Source organism: Takifugu flavidus, chromosome 3, assembly GCF_003711565.1.
Source record: "Takifugu flavidus isolate HTHZ2018 chromosome 3, ASM371156v2, whole genome shotgun sequence".
Taxonomy (NCBI): Eukaryota; Metazoa; Chordata; class Actinopteri; order Tetraodontiformes; family Tetraodontidae; genus Takifugu; species Takifugu flavidus.
In genome coordinates this window covers 18220993-18242967 of record NC_079522.1, presented here as the reverse complement: position 1 = coordinate 18242967, position 21975 = coordinate 18220993, and the positions used below count along the sequence as shown (strand labels likewise).

General features: G+C 40.1%; 1 protein-coding gene across 13 annotated transcripts in view; it reads right to left on the bottom strand.

Annotated features, from left to right (window-relative positions):
- The window catches only part of dgkza (diacylglycerol kinase, zeta a), a 66115-nt gene that overhangs the window by 43173 nt on the left and 967 nt on the right, over positions 1-21975 (bottom strand). For 9 of the 13 annotated variants that reach the window (XR_008949585.1, XM_057026406.1, XM_057026409.1 and 6 more), the window contains exons 1-2: positions 4251-5385; positions 1875-1983 (exon numbers count right to left, since the gene is read on the bottom strand). Coding sequence is in view for 12 of the 13 variants with exons in the window: in XM_057026406.1 (XP_056882386.1) it covers positions 1875-1983; positions 4251-5221 (1080 nt within the window). In the remaining variant the exon portion in view is untranslated. Of the gene's footprint in view, positions 1-1874; positions 1984-4250; positions 5386-10988; positions 11063-12439; positions 12791-13438; positions 13633-21975 lie in introns of those variants that run through there. The other 4 variants (XM_057026413.1, XM_057026404.1, XM_057026403.1 and 1 more) reach the window with 4 other exon arrangements.

Genomic DNA, 21975 nt, shown 5'->3' with positions numbered 1-21975 from the left:
CTCCAGCTGCCAGCTGGTGAAAAGTTCCAAAATATTCATTATTACATTACATTATGGTTCAATTCATTTCACAAAAATATGAATCACAAACATCGGGGAAGGCTGGGGTTACTGCTTCCCCCTCGCACGCCAAGGGGCGGCAGTCCACTGCCCTCGGTGATGCCAATAAGCAGTCTCACCGTTACCACCTGCTATCCTTTACAGTTCAAGGCTTGGCCACCTCACTTCTGCACCATTGTAGATGAAGCTGTTGGGAATGAGGAAGCAGCAGTAATGAAAAAAAAAGAAATAAAGGACTTGCGGAACAAAAGAGCAATATGAGCCGTTCAGTGAACAGGTACAGCCATTATTTCTTTGTTCCAAAGAAAGTGGGAGGACTCTGTCCTATTCTCGATCTACGACTGGAAAACAGATTCGTAAAAACCTACAGGTTCAGGATGTTGACACTCAGACAGCTAGTGAGTGCTATAAGACCAGGAGGTTTACAATGATGGATCTATCAGACATTTACTTTCCCTTAGTAATACACACTATTTCTGAGGTTTGCATTCCTAGGCAGAGCCTACGCCTGCCAAATTCTGCGAGTTAGTCTGGGAAACAGGTCTTCAGGACGATTGGGCTTTAGTTGTAAGCCCCAGGGGGCCGGCAGCTGCGCGATTCTAGTTGGGATGCAGACTGAGAGGCTGATGGCATCAATTGTAGTGGTGCCACTGGGGCTGTTACAGATGCAATCAGTTCAAAACATGAAGCAATCTCACCGGCTCTGTGCATCACATCACCTCCAAAAGGGTTCGTGACAATGATAATCATTTGGAGGAATGAATTTTTGCAAGTTGCTCTCCACAGATATGTTTCTGACAGGGTGGGGGCTCTCTGCGTGAAGGCCCAACAGTAATAGGAGTGCGTACTGTGGTGCAATGCAGAATCCACATCAACTATATGTAACTGTTATAATATTTAGTGTGTTTCCCCCAGTGGATATGATTTTGTCACTGCTTGATAAGGTGCACTAGATCCTTGTGGCTCCCCGCTGGCTGGCAAAGTCGTGGAAAGTGGAGATAACCAGACTCTGGCACCTTGCTCTCCACAAGGAACCCCCCTCTAAGGCAGGGAAGGTGCTTCATTCACAACCAGAACTACCTCATGAAAGGTCCAATTTATTAGCTACAGGTGTGCCCCCAAATGTGGTGGTGACAATTGAGAGTGGCATCATCTACTAGAAGCCTCTCTGCCTACAAATCCTAGAGCAACAGGGCTCTTCCTTTGGCCCACTGTGTATCTTCCTTTGGCCCACTGTGTATTCAACCAGAGGCGGAGTATCTGTAAGGGCTATCTCTGCCGCCAGTGGGTCCTCACCACACTTTTGTTCCATTTTATAGCTCCTATAGTGGCTTAATCTGTCCTCCTTGGGCCAACGATACTGGCACATTGAGATTTGACTCTAGTTTGGTAGCTGCTCTTCAGGGCATGTACACATGTCACACTACACGTGTTGTACCGAGTGAATCAACTGAAGCAGAAAAAGGTGTTATGGTCCTTGAAGGAGAGCAAGGAGGTATATCACCAGGTCGCCCTGCCATGCAGCGGGGCTTGGTGAGGAGGCGATGGAGCTGAATAACAACTGTGGCAACATAAATATGTATGTACGGATGGGCCCCACATACATCACCACAGGTCATGGCTTTAAAAGAGGTGTCTTCAAGCAGGCTATGAGAGCGTGATACCCCACGCACTAAGTGTCGTCTCTCGTTCCGCTCCTCCAGGGAACAGAAGTTAGAGACACAATACTTGTTTTTCTTCTTAGCTTTTGTATCTTAAATAAAAAGGTGTTGATTAGACAGCACCTAGATTTAAATATATCTTCTGAAACTCACAGTCCAATCCACAGTACTGCGAATATTTGCTTCTGGGTCAGTCCTGTTCAGCGATGATGTACTGGGCTCACAGGGCAATTGGTGCAGGCTAGACTTGGCAATTGCTTTCCTGGAAATACAAATATCAGAAAGTACAAACGTTATACAAAGTTGATCTACAGTAATCAGCAGTAATATCATCACACATGATCACATGCTAGAAAGGGCACACACCACCCATACACACACCCACCCCCCTTGGGGCAAATTCTAGCAGCCTAATCTGGTGTTTTTCTGGTTTCAAGTAATTTTTTATGAAACTGAAAAAATTAGCTTGCCAAAATTTTAGACTGGGGGAATCAATTATCACATTTTTAATAACACAATACAATGGAAATGCAGCCTTTTATTAACTGTGTCTAATGGATATTTTGTGGGTATTTTTTAAATATGTGGTTGCTTTAGGTGTTTGTGATGAATTTCACACTTTCTTTACAAGGTATTGCAGTTATTATGGGGACCTGGACTTTTAAATGGAAAAATATACATTAAAAGAATGCATAACTGGAAACATGGAACCTTGACAGCAAAAAAAAAAATTACAAATGAACTTTTGAAATGGTTTATGAAATTGTTTATGCATAATAATACATTATTTTTTTAGGACTTGAGTCATTCGTATTGCAAGTGTCACTTCAACAACAAAATATTTGCAACAAATGTCAGAGTGCACAACAGTTTGTTCTTCACAAACATGTTGAAAATTCCACCGAGCAGCATGACATCAGGCTGTAACCCCCCACCCAGAGACGAGCAGAACACATGCATATTCAACACATAGGTGCTCAAATGGGCAGAGCAAAATAGTATTTGTTGAAATTTGTTTGCACCATGGCTTCTATTCAGATGTGAAATGCTTTAGCTGTGTAGCCTAATACCTTTGTCAGTACATAACTCAAAGATTTGGACACACATTTGTTAAAATTCAGTGTGTGGGTAGAAAAATCTTTATATTTCCTATTTTCACTGCCACAATAGACTTGAACAAACTAAAATGTGCCTGATGTGAAGTCTTTTATGCTTCTGCTAAATTATTAAGAGTTTGAATTTTAAACTAGCAGCTGAGGGTTGAGTTATAGTTTCAATAGGAAGTTAAAAGAAATATCAATGTCAGTAGAGTAGGCTATTGGGGTAAATAACATGTTTTAGAGAGATAAGCCAGTTGCTCACCAGTTGATGTTCCCTAGATGTTACCTAATAAACACTACTGCTATACTCTACATAGGATATTTTTAGATTATTTAATGTTACTTAGAGCATTTTTTTCCATTTCATACTTTTCCCAGCATACTGACATTTTGAGACACACACTGGAACAAATTTATAATTCCCTAGCTTCCATCTATTCAAAAGGTCAGGCTGGAGAAGCACCTCTGCAATTTCTATGGCATTGGAAACACAAAAAAAACTGCTCAACTAGACTAAAATTGCATTCTACTATTCATAGTCTGCATATTAGAGTTCTGACTGTGGCACCAGCTGTGTTTCAACAAAAGGTCAATATGATTCAAGGCAACACCAAAGGGAAAGTCACCAAGGACACCAATCAAGGACTCTGAATGTTTCCAAACACATAATATAAATATGGGTGCAACATGGTCGAGGTTTAACATAAAATTCCAGCAAAATGGATCAGGTTCAATACCCAATATTCCATTTTGTGAGGATTAAAATATCAAGATAAATGTGGCCTTTTTGTGTTTAAATCACTCTTTTTCCTGGCAACCAAGCCCTAACTGCTTTCATCTGCCACTCTAGCGTGTGACAAATAGCACTATTACGAAAGCGATTTTGCTTCAAGGCAAATTTTACTGAAGATGTCTGGCAGCATTTTAGGACAGGATGGGATAGAAAAGACCTTGAAGTGGGCAAGGTGAGCTGTAAAGTGGAAAAACAGTAAAATATCCCCAAAATAAACACAGAGCCACGTAGCACGACAAATGCAAAGCAAAACAAATTTGTTACATTGCAGTAATGGATTTAAAAAGAACGCATGCAGCCATCCTCTCTCGCTAAAGTAAACTTGCCACAATAATATTTTGTTGCTGTTTATCCAATTATGGCCACTTGCAGAGGCAGAGGCCCGTTGCATGAGCCGGAGGTGGATGCCGCTGCCTGCGCTTCAGCAGGATCTACCTCAAAGATCTGCTTTTGGATGAACCCTGTTTGCAGTATATACGGTCATTCTTCCTTAAGCACTGCTATACTATACATTCAAAAGCACATACTGTAATGTTTTGGACAGAATTTGACACAATATATTTGGACTTCAAAGGTCAAAGGTCACAGACAATACAACGCATATGTGTGTGTGTGTGTGTGTTGTATTTTACATACGATAGGAAGTTTTCCCACGTATCCAGATATGGATCATAATATATGACCTCCTCTGACTGTCCCAGTGTTGAAGAGGAGCTTCTCTGGAGAGGAGACGCATAGCAGTCCACATCTGCTCCAGCCTCACCTGGGTTAGACCTCGCGCCTGTCGGGGTCAGGTGGCAAAGGCTGGGGCTGGTTTTAGAAGTTTGGATTGGTTTATCTAAGGTATAGTGGCTTTGGCTGGATCTCCGTCGATTGTAGCGCCCATAAATTCCATATCCTGTTTCCCTGCTCAGAAATGGAGAGTCTGCTGGAAGGAGGAGGGAGGAGTTTCTTCTCAGACAGCGTGGGGGGCGGAGCAACAGGCAAGGCCGGACTTTCTTAATAAAAGGTGGTTGGTTTATGTGTGTTGGGTCTTTCATGTCGATGTTTTCAGTCCGTATTTCTTCATCACTCTCATTATTTGAATCAGAGCAGGAAGACAGGGAGGCATCTCCTTCGTCTTCTTTTTCTTTCACTCCTCCGCCCATCTGCACGACACTTGCAAGTAGCATAGATGATCCAAGTAAATGAGGTTCAATGAACTTTACTTTGGGACACTTATGTCGCACTGCCAGTCTGTGACGTACACAGGGGGTTGTTTCAAAAACATTGCGGGCATGAAGGTTGTACTGGACTGCCTTTCTTCTTCGTTTAACATCTGCTTGCTCGGCTATTCTTCTGGATTTTCCTGCGGATTCACTTGATTTCAGGTCAATAATAGACTGACGTTTCTCTCCGCTCGCTACAAGCATGCCAACACTAGGGCGCCGGTGCGGGTCAGAAAAAACTGGAGGCAACCCAACAGAGGTGCGTCTGAAGTCCAATAGTGCCACAGAAGGTAGCCCAACATTAGAGCGCCTCCTTGCTTTACTGGTCTGAACAGCAGGGCTGGTTTGATGTTTTGGCCCTTTTGGGCGACGGCAGAAATGATGGTGGAAGAAGTCCATTTTGTCTGGCTTTAAGTACTAAAACAATATGTTGAACTGGAGTAATTCAGATGGTTTGAGGTCTGACAGCAATGAAAAGTGGATTATTGGATTCCCTCCAATAACAGCTGATATGTTTGCTTCGGCCAGCTAGCTCTTCTATTCCCAATCCTCCTTTAGAAACACTGAGGAGGTAAATAGGCGTTCTGTTAATTATATCAGTGTTGGTCTCTATAGAAATCTGCTTTGGTTCTCCCTTTTATTGCTTTACAATTAAATCATGAGTAATAAAACAAATATATCACAACTTGCAATGAAAAATAAATGATTGCATTAATGTGCTCATCCACACATCAGAATAGGCTCCATTCTTCTTTGCAAACTAATCATCTCCCTTTTGACAGGGATTAAACATAAATAGAATCCCTATCCAGCCATTTTCTGCTCACCTAACAGGGACAGCATGGGTGCTCAACTGCAGGGCGGGAATACACCATGGACAGGCCACCAGCCCATAACAGGACAAAGACACTGTTGACAATGGCACACACCACTAAACCTGATATGCAAGGTTTTAGTCTATGAGAGCAAATCAGAGCACCCGGAGAACACCCTTAGCATTAAAATATGTAAGCTCCACAGAGAGAAGCAGCAAATCTTAACTGGAACCTTTCTGTTATCAGGTGGCTGTGCTAAGACCACATCAGCAATATGCTGCTTCATTTTACCTTCTACATTCCCAAGACTTCTAGCACCGGCTGCCAAGGAGTTTCTCTGGAGCATAAAGCTGCCACCACCCTGCTTGGCCACAGTCCTGGCCATAGTGGCGATTGAGTGTTTAGGAATCGGACTACGGTCCTTTTGGTGGACACCAAATGCCGTGATTGACTGTGAACCAAACCTAATAACTCTTTTAAACCTTAAGGGAACCTTTCGATATGTGTGGGTGGGCCTTTCTTTCCATTGTGCAGCTTATCATTTCAGACGCTAACATTTCCAGCTGCTTCAGAGTCGTCAGAGGGGTCTGGTTGCCTTTCCCACTGGTCTCCTGCTTGCATTGTTTCTCTATTTGTGAGGATGACTCACTCTGTAGTTTGCACTTAATCACAGATTTAACCTTATGGGATGCCCTATTGTGTACTTTTTAAATAACATTTGGACGTTGATAGAGTCTGTAATATTCAATCATAACAGCTGTGGTAACAACAGTATAGATTAACCAGTGTCTAACATTACTTCACACAAGTAATTTAACACAGGCAATTCTGACAGCGGATGAATATTAATGCAATCGCTTATTTTGTTCATGTGGTGATATTGTGACATTCATTGCTCTTCTTCCCCTAAAACTTTTTTTTAAAATTGCAATCGCAATTTTGAAAACAATAAGAGGAGAAGACATCAGAGAGTGATTACTTTTATCCAAACACATTGCTGACATAATCTGTTTATTCATGTAATAGCTAACACAAAAAGGTAATCAAAATGGCACATTTACTATACCAATATCTAGCAAGTTATCATTGGTGCCTGATGCAGTGCTGCTTAGGTCAAAGTCGATTCAGTCGTCACAATAAGACAGCCTTTACTGAGTACTCGAGAATTCACATTTGATAGTTGACAGGTAGGATGGTAAACCCTAGTAAGTATTTTCCAGACCAATTCTGTCCCGAATAATCATGTACATAATGTAAACGCACACCTCTTTGGACCGAACGTGGAGCTTGTTTACAGCCCTGGTTTAGAAGTGCTCGTAGCTTGTTCTTGACACAACACCCAGGCAACGATTTTTACTTAGGTGTCCAAGAGCTATTGTGTGATTGTTCAGGGATTCAAAAAGGTTATATTTAAAAGGAATGGGGGAAAAGTTGTGATTCCTGCTGGTATGATGATTGAACAGCAATGGAGAGGTTTGAGGAACAGCTCAGTGAGGTGATAAGAAATTAGTTAGTAAGAAAATCTCTACAAAACATCTGTAAGTCGTATAAAGTGTGGGTAATATTGCTGGAAAGAAATAGCATGAAAATAGTTAAAAGAGGAGTGCCTCTATCACAAAAGATGTAGAGATTTTGTACAGACGAAGAGCAAGCATGACGTGCTACAGTGGGAGGGTCCTATGAAGCTATCCAGAAGTTCTGCATGCAAGATTCTAGTGAAGCAAGCCAGAAGTGTTATCAACAAGGTTAAAAAGATGCTAAATGTCAGCATCCAAATATATTTGAAATGCATACGTGCGATATGCGCAGAGAGTTCTGCACCACTCCAAAGCATGACCATCAACCAAGCTATAAATAACACTGTCGGAAAAGCTTCTCACTATGACTGGCAAATTCAGAGGCAAGAGAGGAACAGCAATTGTTTATGAGGGGGAACAGTTTGAGCAAAAAAGGCTGGGGAGCCGAACCCTAATCAAGAGGCAGGACCGTACCCTGCTCACCAGAATGGAGAAAAATCCAGACATACCACATGAAAACCAGAGCACTTATTGGGTCAAAAGGTCACCCTCACACACAACAGTGGCCCTAAGAGCAGAGCTAGGACAACTCTTTAGGACGACTCTGTGAACGACCTTGAGTGGGTCAGCCATTTCTAGCACAAGGGCACAAGATGACAAGGGCCTAAAAACTTTCCAGCTTCTCTGTATATGGATGAGGATATGTGTACGTGTTATTCTGCATACTGTGCAAACGTATGAGGAGCTTATAAAACCACCACTGTCACTGAAAGCACTCTACAGATTAAAGAGAGCAAATTCACATGTTCATTTACTGTAATTCTATCATTGAAAAGACAGGCACTCCAAGTCCTTAGTGATTATTTACACAGGCCCGAGGCTAGCATAGCAACCATGAGTGCATTTACATAGTTTCCTATACATCTACAGACCATAAAATCAGGAGATTCAACAAACAGGGCATCCAAATACTATCCATATTTTGGTGTCACACTTATTGGGGGTGTGGATGGGGGGGTAACCTTTCATTTTGATGAACTCAAAAAAGATGAAAATGGCTGAAAAGTGTGGCACAGCTCCTGGTTCCTCTACACGACTTTGCTTCTCTTGTAATAAATAACGTGGAGGACGATCTATTTAAATTGCTCTTCTCTGATCTGTCTGTCCCCAACCATATTTCACTTCCAACAACCATATGTGCAGATGCGGAATGTTCATGTGTGTGTGTGACTGTTATATAACAGCTCTCTTCCACGATTATAATCCCCTACCATAACAGGGGAGAGTAAGGGGGGAAAATGAGATGCGAGTATTCAGTAATAAAACATTACCCATCTCGCGTCTGTTTGCATGACATCTTAACACACTTGGAAAATACCGACTCTGTGGATGCATGAAAACACCACATCACGTTATAATACATAATACTGATGACATTGCGTGTTTTAAGCCCTATAACACACTAAAGCAACATCAAACAATGAGCGCTGAAAATAGCTGAGTCTGACTATTTTCATGCTGCCACAATATGAAAGACTTGAAGTCAATCCAGTCTATAAAATCCATGGCATTTTGTTTCCTTACTAGCTTTTTAACACTACATCGGACACTGCTCGTGAACAATATTTTAAAAATGTATAGGGATCAATCACTATAAAACCAGCTTCTCTAATAGCAGTATTGGTCCACTTTATGATGCCATAATAATTATGTCCCGTTGTATTAATTTAAAGCTATTATTTTGATGAATACACTGCAATAAAGAAAGAAAGAAAACACAAACTAAAAGCTTGTAATTTTCAGGTTGCAATGATCATCTGGGCCCTGTACTGACAGTGATAAATCCCATGAAAGATTGTATCCCATGAATGGCCGATTGGACTCCAGATTTGTTCCGTTTAGGGCCCAGGTGAATAACTCGGGTTTGTTTTTTCCTTGCGCCAGTGCTGAATGGTATTTTTGGACTAGTGAGGCATATTATCCAGCTGGGAGTGGGGCAATGGCATACTGCCAATAACACTGATGAGGTCAGTGTCAAGTATCCACAATAGTCGCAAGACCTCGAGTTTTCCCGCCAGCCATTCTGCTATAATGGGAAGTCAGTAGTTTTAGTATCCAGGTAGATGGACAAGTGCATGTATTACTGGGCACTTCAAGACCCTGGACAGAGGATCGATTAAACATGAATAGAATCAAACAGTTTCATCAGTAGGTGTAATTGAGGAACTATCCGGTGCTCTGTGCTGAGGAGTTAAACATTTACAAGAAAAACAGTGGAGCACTATGCAAATCCACACATATATAAACGTTCCTAAGTCAAGTGGATCACAGCAGAGAATCCATTGGAAATTGCCTCTTAACACTGATGTGGTTCCACAACACTCCAAAGGCTCGACAAATATGCCACAAAGTCAGATATAGCGTGCTTAATTGCTGCCAATTTGAGCTATTGTGATCACTGACAACAGTCTATGAACACTTTCCCCCTATTTCCAATTATACATCAGTAGAAAGAAAACCCACACAAGGTTTTTTTTGAGGTCTGCACTTCAAGTGACAGAACATGTGCAATTGGACACAGTGAGAGGAAAGGGTAGAAACGAAAGTGTATATAGTGGCTTGGTGAGCAACAGGTGATAAAAGGGAAGACTTTATCGCAAGAAGAAAAAGAAAAGAAGCATGGCCAGACATTGGTGACTCTGCATCCCAACTACGACGAGTCATTTTCCTCAGGACACTTGAAAACGGTCATGTAAGCCGTTCCATTCTGTAAAATCAATTATAAATGCATAAATGACTTGTCAAGTCAGAAAAGTGAATGATTTAAGTTCCACAATTCCTTTAGCGTGTGATATAAACCAATAGTAGATTTTTGAAGTGATTGTTCATGCTCGCTTAACAGGCGCTACATAAAAACCATGCAATATAGAAGCTTTAATGATAGCAATCTTTGTTTTAATCTAGACTGTGTTGATAAATTGGAGACGAGAAAGGGAACCTGAGTTTTATCAGCAGGCCAGCTCATGTCTTGTTTTTAGTGCAAATACGAGCTCTGTAGCGTTAATGAGCCAATAAACAAGCTATCTCATGCACAAACCCTGTCTGTACACCTCTGTTTGTTTTAGAAAATAAACTCATGAACTATTTTGCTATGGTCTCCAATTGAATATGAATTGCCATCTGAAAGCCGTGTGTCAAAACGGACTCGAGCCACTTCCTGTTATTTTTTAGTTGCCTGTACATTAACTCACAATCTCACAAATTAGGTATAAAACATCATCGTAAGCATGCCTGCAGTTAACAATTAATGGAGTTCTATTAAGTTATAGTGCAAACTTAAAAAATAAATAATAACTGAAAAAGTCATATTAAATAAAGGAATCAAACTCTAGGTTATTAAATAACTCAGATAAAAGGCGTTTGTGGGATGTGAAGTTGGATATTAGCTAAATTCACAGACCAGTTCACAAACAAAACTATATTGTGAGAGAAAACATAATGTCAAATACACAATCCCCAAATAATTAGAAATTATTCACTTTGTCAGTGTTTTTTTCTTTGTCATTAAAAGTCAGACCCGTCTTTGACACAAAGTTTCAAAGTTTTCATCAGTTGACATTTTGACTGAACCCAAGAAAAAAAAACAGCACTGCATCAGACCTTAGTGACATCTTACTGGTTTCCCTTTCTTCTACTACACTGTTTATTTCATTTAAATAATCTGAACAATAATAGTATGCAACCTTATTCTTTCAACACCTCAAATCTAAGTTACAAAAACCATATGTTGCATTAAACACATTTAGATTAGAATAAAACAAATTAGGTTCCAACCTGATAAAGGAGGAGAAAATTGTCCAGAGCTGCTTTTGTTCATCAATCTACCATGCTCACGATCAACCCTGTTGCATAGTGAGTGCAAAGAGAAAGCAGAAAGAGAGCGAAAGGCTGAGAGGGAGGAGTGTGAGTGTCAGTGTGTGCATGTGTGTGTGTGAGGTGGGGGGTGTGCGGAGAGAAACAGCAAGCCTGAGAGAAGACTAAAATAACTTGTGTATTTCCTGCTGGACAAACTGACCTTAAAACTGGCTGATAAATATTAGCCAACACACAAGAACAACTATGCAAATGATTTGACGTCCAACGATCCTACTTATGCAAATCATAGTGAGGTTGCTCATTTGTGATGTATTATATCATTTTTACTTATATTCTTACAGTGGATGCTATTTTGTGTTTATATTGAAAAAGGCAATAATATATTGATCAAATTGATTTTACAGGTAGTTAATTATCATCGCACAACCGCCATCCTCGCCGGATGAGGACAATTTTCTGACAAACTGCAAAACAATGTACCAAAGCTGATTATACTTTTGTCATAAACACATTACTCCATTATTATCCAGGCCAAATCTCAGACATAGCCAAAATGGCTGCTAACTCCACTTTATTTACATACCAGCTTGCAAAGTCAAAGGAAATTAGCCTCTAGTGCTTTAACCTTGATCCTTTTCCAACTTTCTCAACAGGAGAAGCACTATTTTTGTTGTAGCTGTTGGCTTGACGACCGCGGCCCTTGTTGACATGGGAATCGCATCCCTTGTACACATGTTGAGGAGTGACCCATTGGCAAGGTGATATGCATACCTGACACTCATTCACACAAAAACACAGACACAATAAGGATTCAGATCTTGCCATGAGATTGAAAACAGATGGAAAAATACAAGGAAAAAGTTTAGTATCCATTAAGGGTAGAGGAGGCCAAATGGGTAAGCTCCTGCGTGTAAGTCGTAGCACACTGTGTGTTTCAGAATGTGTGTCATCTCTGCTTGTAGCTGTGTACTGCCTCAGCATGGCTTACAAATACTTCACATCTGTTAAGGCTTCATTTAAATGTACAAGGAAAGGTTCTGCCGAGGGCTCCACCTGCTGGTGAGATCTTTCACTTACAACTGACAACTCTCCTAATGTATTGTTAATGTTATTATACTGTGATTGTCGATTTCTTTTTTCAAGCATATATGTAACAATTCAATAGTAAATATTAATATAAATATTTTTTTATTGCAGAATTATAATTGCTGCTTTTAGGAATTTTCAAATTTGGTTTAATAAACAGAAGAAATACCGATTTTTTATTTGGTTTTTAGAGGTTATGTCTGATTTTTGAACCATTTCTGACTTCTTTAAAGAGAATTCCAGCATGCAGTATGTGATTGGAATATCAAGCATGTAACTTTTAATTTTACAGCACATTCACTTTATGTTTCACTCATTCTTACCTTCTTGTGAAAAGCTTGAGTCCAGTGAAAGACTTGGAGCAACCGCTAAGCATTTCTTTTTCTTCCTCAGTGTTTATAGGAGGATTAGATGAGAATACAGGGAGGAGGGCAGACGAAGTGGAGTGCAGAGACGATTCAGAGGAGGAAGAGGCAGAACTCAACCCTCCAACACCTGAATTGGGGTCTAGTAAGCATTCTCTCTCTTTTTCTTCTTTGTCTCTGGTGGTGGCACCGCAACAGTTGGCGAGACCAGGACCATCTGTCAGATCCGTACATGCTCCGAGATCACTATCCATGGCACGGTTCTATTCAGTTTCCTTGGGCTCATGCCTTTTCACATCTTGACAAGATCTACCAAAATTTGAAACATTCGTTAAAAGGGAGCCCAGAAAGTCCATTGTATGTTGCAAATAATCATAAAGGGGTTTTTTCACTATTTCATTAAGAATCTGTACCAAAAACTAATAATTGAACTTCCTCAGGCCCTCTCATAACTATAAATTATCTGTTTTCTGCTCTTTTTGTGTGATTCCACGACCTCACCTATGCTGATCAGATACTGCAAAGCTATCTAACAATGAATGAATGCAACACAATTATGTGCGCAGAAGTTGCACTCACAAAGTAATGAATTCCTCTTTTTTTCATGTTCAAGATAGGTAGTAAAATGTTCATTTACATGCAATTTGCCGTGAATTCAGCAAAACCGTCATTATAAACGTGTGCATTGGTGTTATAGCATTAACTATAATTCACCACAATATGGCACAATGAATTAACTCTGCACTGCGTCTGCTCCAAGACTATCCTGCAAGTCAATAATCTAAACGTCAAAGGTCTTTTGCACAGCGGATTCAGTGTTTATGTGCGTGTTTGTGTAGGTTTAGTCAGTGATTAGCGCTCAGGGAGATAATCCTTTCCAGCATTCCTCTTCACGTCTCACTCTGTTACGGTGCCGTGTCCGCACCAGCACACTAGTAAAGTTCAGCCGGAGTTTACCTGCTTCGCTTTGCTCTGCTTTCCACCGTCTGGGTCCGTCAGTCAGATAGTTTCCTCCTCTTTTATCTCGTCTTGTTTGGTTTTCAGACTTTAATTTGGCTCCACGTGAGCTCTATATTGACAGCTGAGTTACTACACACACACTCACACACACCGATCAGACACGGCTCGCCCTGTTACAACAAGGAAGTCGGCAATAACAGCACGCAGGACCCCAAATTTTAGCTGCCCGCACACATGCCTGACAGGCCGCTCCTGCGACTCAATAATAATATTATTATTATTATTATTATTATTAATAATAATAATAATAATAATAATAATAATAATAATAATAATAATAATAATATAGGAGAGGAAACTTTAACACAGAACATCTGACCAAACAATATTTGAAGAAAATTGCAGTTGTAGTCAAAGCACTATATATAATGCTCTTTGAGAGATTGGGCTTGTGAGTGTTGCAGTGAATGCACTGTCAAAAGACATTTTCATTACTAGTGTTTGCTGTTAACGCTGAGGTACAGTGAGTGCAGCTCTTCTTTTTGTAAAAACAGTCCAATAAAGAAGGAGTCAGTCGTGATCTTGTCAAATCTCTTCTAATCTTATTAGGATCATTGGGGACTTGGCAGATTGCAGCTAATCATGTTGTCGGTGGCGTAGCAGATGGTGACAGAGGAATGGAAAAACGGTGGCAAAGTCTGCTAAAAACAACTGTGGAAGGTCTTCATTTGTCACAAATTATTAACAAATATTTGGCTGCTGTAATAACTGTCATTATGGATGATGCTGTACAATCAGTGTCTCCACTGTCTTCCTTGTACTATCAAAAAAAATTGCATATGTTCCAAATGAGCTTTACAAAATTTCCCACGTTTACCCATTTTACTCAGTCATTTCAGTTTGTTATTGTAAAATCTTGAATAATAGTTTGTTTGATCTATACACTGTCTTGCAGGTTCTCATGAGCAGAAGACTAGGTGTTTCTGCCTTGCTAATTGCCCTAAAAAGAAAGAAAACTATGAATTTATCAATTATTAGCAATGAATTTATTATTTCTAATACTCATACAAATACAAATAGCAGTTATTCCATTCAGTAGAGTGATTTATACTTCAGCATCAGGACATGAAAGAAATAATTGCGTGGATTTCCTCTTTTTAGCTTCTCTAGCCCAGCTTGCTGCTCCATACAATACACTGCACTACAATATGCTGCATGTATCTAAAGACAGCAAAAATTGTTCTGTATATTTTCTTCTATATTTTCAGTTCTAAAAAATAGTACACATACAGTATCATAAAAAGCATGTTTCCTGTTACAGATCAATCAAAACAAAATTACATACATATATTGATACTATTTAGTTTTTCATTCAGAGAAGCATTTGTTAAATTATTTTTTAAAAATTCATTGATTTTTCTTCTACTAATTTGTTTTTCTTCTTAAACACGATAAAACCGGAACTATTAAATGGCCACATGAGGGCGCTGTCTAAAAACAAATAACTCTACAGTTAACGACTAGTTTGAGTATATGTACCTTTATAGGTAACTGCTTTGCTTAAGTTTTCCCTCTACATTTTCACAATCGCATAATACTTATTTTGGTCAAGAAAATGCCAAGAAATAAAGTAGAAACGAACTTTCTAAAACCAAATGCGCCTCATGAAATCCCCCCAAAATGTTGCAGAAACAATTTAAAGATATCGTGAACCAAATAGAAGACATGATGTGCAAGGCATGAGGATAAAAATGATATGGAGCACCAAATAATAAAATGTTCTTTGAAACATGTTTGGCTGCGTGAGCGCACACAGAAAAAGCAGGTCAAAATGATTTTTTTAATTTTTTAAATGTGAATAAAAGCCACTTCTCACATGGTGTAATGTGATTATGGTTTCAGACCTTGACAGACAAAGAAATATGCACAGACCCACAGAGAGACGCGCACACACGTACCGGACTTCCGGTTATCACTACTGCCTCTCTATCCATCACCCACTCACTATTTCCATGACAAATAAAATGCGACTCATCAGCACAACACGCGATTCTGAGAGATCCTTTCAAGTTCAACGCCCACTGATGACCTACTTTCAGCTTTTCTCTAATGAAGGCCTATGATTAGAAATGTAACGTTAATCCTGAAGCTGACTTCAACACACACTTTCCTCATCATGGGCCACTGACAACGGCTGTAATGACCAGCTCAGTATTAACGCATCTTTGTACCTGAAACCACACATAGAGATGGAAACTGTTATAACCACAACTTTAAGTACAGTTCATAATATTATTCATGATTCAACTAAAATCATGAGGCCTTCATGCAAAAATATAAATAAAATATATAAATAAATAGAAGACTACATACAAACAGGTTATATTTTAAAACATCTCTGGAAGCGATGGCAATAACCTTGAAAATAAAAATGTGTTTGTCCTACAATTGTTAGATTTGTTACCAAGTGATGATTTTGGACGTTAAAAGACGTTTTAAAAGGCAGGAAATATAGGTTGCGTAATGCACTGAGGCTTTACGATGTAATTTTGTTTTCATTTGGTGTTATTTTATTTATATTCACCTGATTTTGGTGAAGTGTTTCTATACTTCTAGATATTAATTCTTTCATGAGCACAGAATAGGTTACAGTGTAAGGACCTGTTGGGCACAGCTATGGTGGAACAAATCACCGTTGACAGAAATAGAAACAGCGGAGCGCCGAGGCTGAGCTGGGCGCCAGAAGAACGGGTTCTCGTGGGCCCTGTCTTTTAAAAGCATAACTGAGATATAAAAATAAAAAAGAGATGCTGATGCATCCCTACTGAGCTAAACCATCTGTCTGCTGACTGTGTCAGCTCCATCTGTGGAGGAACTTGTGTGCCCACGTACAGTCACTGCAAAATCTGGATGCATCTTTTCATCGTTGTTACCAGAGGTGTTAAGAGAATGCTGCACTGTTAGGTGGAACACATTTATCAAAAGTAAATGCATGCATGTAAATCGGATGCAAATGTAGAGGTAAATTGGATAAACTGCTATCTTTGCCTGAGAACAGACAGGAAAAAGCACAAAAAATAAAAATAAAACCATGATCACGAGCAAATACAACCATCTGTTGACCCCCCGCCAAAAAAAAACAAACAAGATGACTGCCATAGTGGTGCCAACAGGCTAAACAATAACACAAATGCACATGCTTTGTGAATGTTTGCACCTATCCGAACCACCTTCCACACTGACCAGTTCACGCCGCCGCTTCTATCAGCTCATCTGTCACATTGTAATAGTACTTTTTTAGCATTTAGCCAAACTGGCGATGCTGTACATCCTATAAGACACATTCACACACGTCCGTCCTTCCCACATCTATTCACAGTTATGAATTATGAGGGGGACAGTTTAGTGACTCTTTTCTTCCTGTGTTTTGTGCCACAAATGTACTAAAGACACAATAGCACTTACATATAACATTTTAACAGAATAATCATCTCTTTTAGAGTATTATGGTGACACTGACAAAAAGATTCATGTAATAGGGGCAAAGTGTATTGCAAATAATGCTTTAATACATGACATTGTATCAGTACCGGTGCTGATGTCTTTTTCTCAATGTTACCAACAAATCGCTGTAAATGTAACGGATGAAAAGGAGCAAGAAAAGAAATAAGAAGAAGCAACAAAACAAGGAAGTAAATTTAATCATATAGAAAAAAGCTCTAGCCCCAAGAAACAAATAAGAGTCTAAGAGAAATCATGAGCAAGTTTTAAGAAGAGGTGCAAAAGCTGACAGAGCGTTTGCCTTGATACATTTATTGCACTCATTATGTAACATGTATTTGTCATCGGGATTTTTTTATTGGGTATCGCCAGATGGACCAGATGACCGAAAGTGAGACGGCATATAACACAGAGTTGGGACTCCGGCTCTTCTCTGCTGTGTGGGAACAGCAGCGATCGATGGTATTGATTAACCTACTTAATCTGCGTCTCACCCTGCAGAAACTCACTGGAATCAGCTAAATGGAGGCTACAGCACTGTGGCCGCGATGGAGGAGATCGCCACATTAACTCTCAATTAAATGCACCGAGCTGCCCAGCTCTGATGTCTATTTAGACCCTTTAAACTGATGTCTGGAGCAGACCTGGGCATTTCAGCCCTTTTGCTATGACTCCGGCCTGCATGAAATTACTGCACAGCTTTAATTCTAAAGCCAGATTGATGTCTCTGTGCCAGCACATGCTAACATGTGCCTGAACATGGGGCAACATGAGGAAGCCCTCAATGAGGACATCTTCTAGTTTAAGAAAAAAAGACGTTCAATTACTTCTTCGTGGAGATCAGACTTGTGTGGTTTTTGAGTAATATAGTTTTAACTGTCATTAAAGCAAAGCAAAAAAAAGGACAAGAGCTCGACTGATGTAGAGCAGGTCTGAAAGTTCCAGATCATTGGTCTTTGTTTCTGTTGAGACAATTACTCTCCTTCTTGATCTATATGACATACTGTATTACCAATCATTTGCAATATTCTGTATGTTTTTATTCATTTTGAGAATAAGAATAAATAACTCAACAACCACTTGTATGCAACACCAAAATAATCAACTGTTTATCTACATTTTCTCGATAATTATATCAAAACTCTATTATGTAGTGAAGTGCAGAATTTTAACTGATGTACCATATATGTACAAATTCCCCAGACTATGATCTGCAAAGCTCTTTTGATTAAAAGACGGCGTGGTTGGCGCTCCCCTGTCTTTTTGTGTTTTGCCATTTGTGTTTCTGTTCATCTGGTGTTGTCTTCTGTCTCATTATGCAACATTTTGGCCCCAGTGAAGAAGTCTTTGTTCTTCCCCTCCATTCTGTGAGACGATCAGATGAATGTATGAAGGCCTCAGTCGCTGTAAGCATGATCTGTTAGGTCAGAGGGAAAAGTGCCAGGGACAGCAAAGCATGCAGCAGAGGACAAAAGGGTGTAGCGCATCACAACAACAACCATGATGCAGGAATTTTATCATACACATTAACAATGTTCCTGTATCACAGGAAAAATTAGCTATGTGTTAACCTTGGCTTGGAATCACTTTGCAAATTGATGCAAACTAAAGTTGTTTTTTTTAAAAACACAGAGGGAAAATTCAACTAAGAACAAAGCCAAGAGGGCAGATACACAAAACATTGAACTTCATACAAGGATAGATCATAGCCAAGTATCCATATATCCGTTCTCCATGGCTGTCTGCCTCACGTCTTCGCCACGTCTATCACCAACCTTATCTGGCTGTCTGTTCCAGTTTCCATTTTATATCTGTCAAATACTGAACAAACCTAATCAGTCAGAATAAATGTAATTGCGACTCAATGTCGTTCCTAACTCATCATCATTACTGTCAGAGAGGCTCAAGCTTAGCGGGGGATTTTTAACAGCACCCTGGCTGCCGCGGCGTCACGCTTCCAGGCAGCTTTGGACGTGTACGGCTTCTTTCTGGCTTCTCTTAACACAAACTATATTGTGTACCACTTTTAATTGGAGCTCACTTATCTGCTGTGTATGTAAATGAGCATGTACTGTACATAATTTTCATTTCCATAGTCGAGTGTATTATATATTCAGAGATACTACTCCCACTTCCATTGCAGAGTGCCCACTCTGCTCACCTTGGCTCCACTTGACTCTATCGCTTCTGGTGTTAGGTGGTTGCTTTTCCTCTGCAAAATGCACAGTGCTTCTCGTGTTACATTTACAGCTGCATGCCGCTAAAATCACAAAGTCCAGTGCAAGCCAATAAAAGCGTAAAGAGAATGAAATTTAAGTTAGTTCGTGTTGGCAAAGAAAAACACAGCGTTGGATGAAGGAAGACTGTGATTCCTGGCTGTCACCACTGAGTCTTTGTGGCTGATATTCACTGTTCTCATAAATTTCAGTTCTGCAAACAACATTTCTGTTGTAAAACAGGAAATAGCAAACCCCGGAGATAAGGTAGCCTTGCACATGTCTTCTCACAACAGTTGTTCTTACAGCTTTTTAGTACTGCACAACTGGTCCTTCCTCCCAGTCTCCACATATCTGTTAGGTAATGAAACGAGACTCTGCTGTCTGTTTGTTCATCACTCACATCCTGCATCCATCACAAAATGCTACACAAATTACTTTAGCACGTTAAAGTCAGTTTAGTTGGTGGCAGGGTGTGGCTGGAGCATCTGAGTTCTAGGTTCCTGACATGGATCTGGGCCAGGTAAATAGTGACCCACACATTTCCCATTTGTGTGTATGGACCTCGTGGTAGATTCGGTATAAGGTTTCCTTTTGCTCACAATCATTGAGATTGTGCTTTTCCATTTGGAAAAGTCACTTCGCCTAAAATCGACCTATTTATCAATGTATATAGACACAAAACAAAGACAGAAATCAGCACCCATGGTGGCAGCCTGCCCTTCCCCCAACCAGTCGAGCAAACACAATCCCATCTGGATTACTGATTACAGGAAATTATTCCGAGATTATGTCTCATGTAGTGGCAGCAAAACGCATGGAAACATCTTTGCTTCTTTCTTATTATTTGAGGTGAAATGTTTGTGTCTGTGTCCTAATCTTAATTATCCTCCGACCGTATAACGTTACACAAATTTGGAATCGACACTGGAAATGTGTTTTGTACCATCACTGAGCCAAAACACAGATTACAGATTACATCACATCCCAACCACCCGCGTCTGATGAAAATGACAGTCTAGTCCACAAGGTCACGGTATAATCCTGAAAGTCTGAGGGTGAAAAATTCATCATTGACCAAGTTAAAATCCAGACAAACAACTGCACCCACAGGATGGGATGATAAAGAATCAACATTATTCTAACTATATTAATAATTATGCTATCAAAAGCTGTTAACAATCTGTTTATGAATTTAACAGCAGGCAGAAGCTCAAACTAGCTCACATTTAAACCAAGAAATGTGTTCACAATTTGAAGAGGAAGGCAAGTAATGTGTATAACTGTAAAGTTTGATGTTAATTATGGTTTGGAACGAGAAAGCAGAGAGCCTGAACTGGCGAGTTTTCACTTTATAAGGGAGGATGGAAATCACACATTCTATTCTGTTGGCTGCAAAAGCAACAGAAGCGAGTGATTCTGTTGAAACTGTTGAGACACAGTTTTGTGACACACACACGTTGCGTGTCACACAGGAACAATCAACAATTAATCTAACAAGTATTGATGTGAGAGCAGCCCTGAGAGAAGCCACACAGACACTCATCTGACAAAGTCCAGCACTTCAAAATGAATTCATTCTGCGTATGAAGCCTCATCTGTGTAATTCTATTGTGAATCCTCCCAAATGATAAGAAGGAGTGAGGAGCTCCAGATATAGCAGCATTTGCAGCTGTGCCAGATGCAGAGAGGGCAGCTGCGAAAGGAGCGCCTTGTTAACGGGGGATAAAGGCCAATAATCAGATTACATTATCTCACATCAAGCGTTTCTAAGGTAACAAGCAGGTCAATCGTTTGATTCATGGAGACAGCGAGTGAAAACACTATTAATATTGACCACACATTGAGGCTTCAGCAAAATAAAAAACAATCCTTCGCCAAGCTCAACAAACACATTTAGCAGAAACGTGTGGGTGCCTAATATAGGTATTGAGATCACATTACATATTAGTTTGCAAAAATCCATGGAACCCAGTAAACATGCAAACCTGTTAATGAGCACAACAGCCCTGATGTGATATAAACCCAAAAGAGAACAAACTGGTGCAATCTTTCCATTTAGATGAAGTAGAACATAGCAGCTAATTGAATGGCTAATTGACGCTAATAGAACATAGCATATTAAACTTTACTGTTGTTACTTGGTCAATAAAACACATCCAAAAATTCCACTTTACGACAGCGACGTGTTTCACTCTTGCAAGTCTTTTCCACAGGGCGGAAATTCAAAGGCTCCAGTCCACAGAGGTGTCCGTTGTGTCCCTAGCTGCATCACCACCACACTCTAGAGCTTAACCCAGTATAGCTCCCTTTTTTTGCATTTCCACGGTCAAAAAACTGGGAAGAGCAATGGAATAACACATCCAAGCTATCACACATTTTGAGGTCCTTCCTAAGGGCTGTCCACAGAGGCAACAGGGTACTTTCATGAGACACCCTGTGGACCACTGACTGATTGGTACACCATAGCACACTGCATTTGAGGGAGAGAGCGAGAGAGGACTTGACAGTACTTAACGCCAATCATGTTTCCATTTATTATGAGTAACGTCAGCGACGCCATGACAGCCCTCGACAACCATTCCCCGTATCAGATTCTTCTTTCTTAATCCAATTTATTTCTCCTGCATCTTAAGGTCAGTGTCATGCTATTAGATAGCTGATACAGATCGCCGTTCAGTCTGAGTAGACGTGCACAAAGGATACGGGTGAACAAAAGCATCTACATAATCTAACTTACATAAACACTACACCTCTTTGTGTTAGAGCTGTGTGTATTATAAGACATATTCTTATTTGCCCACTCAGGACCTCACA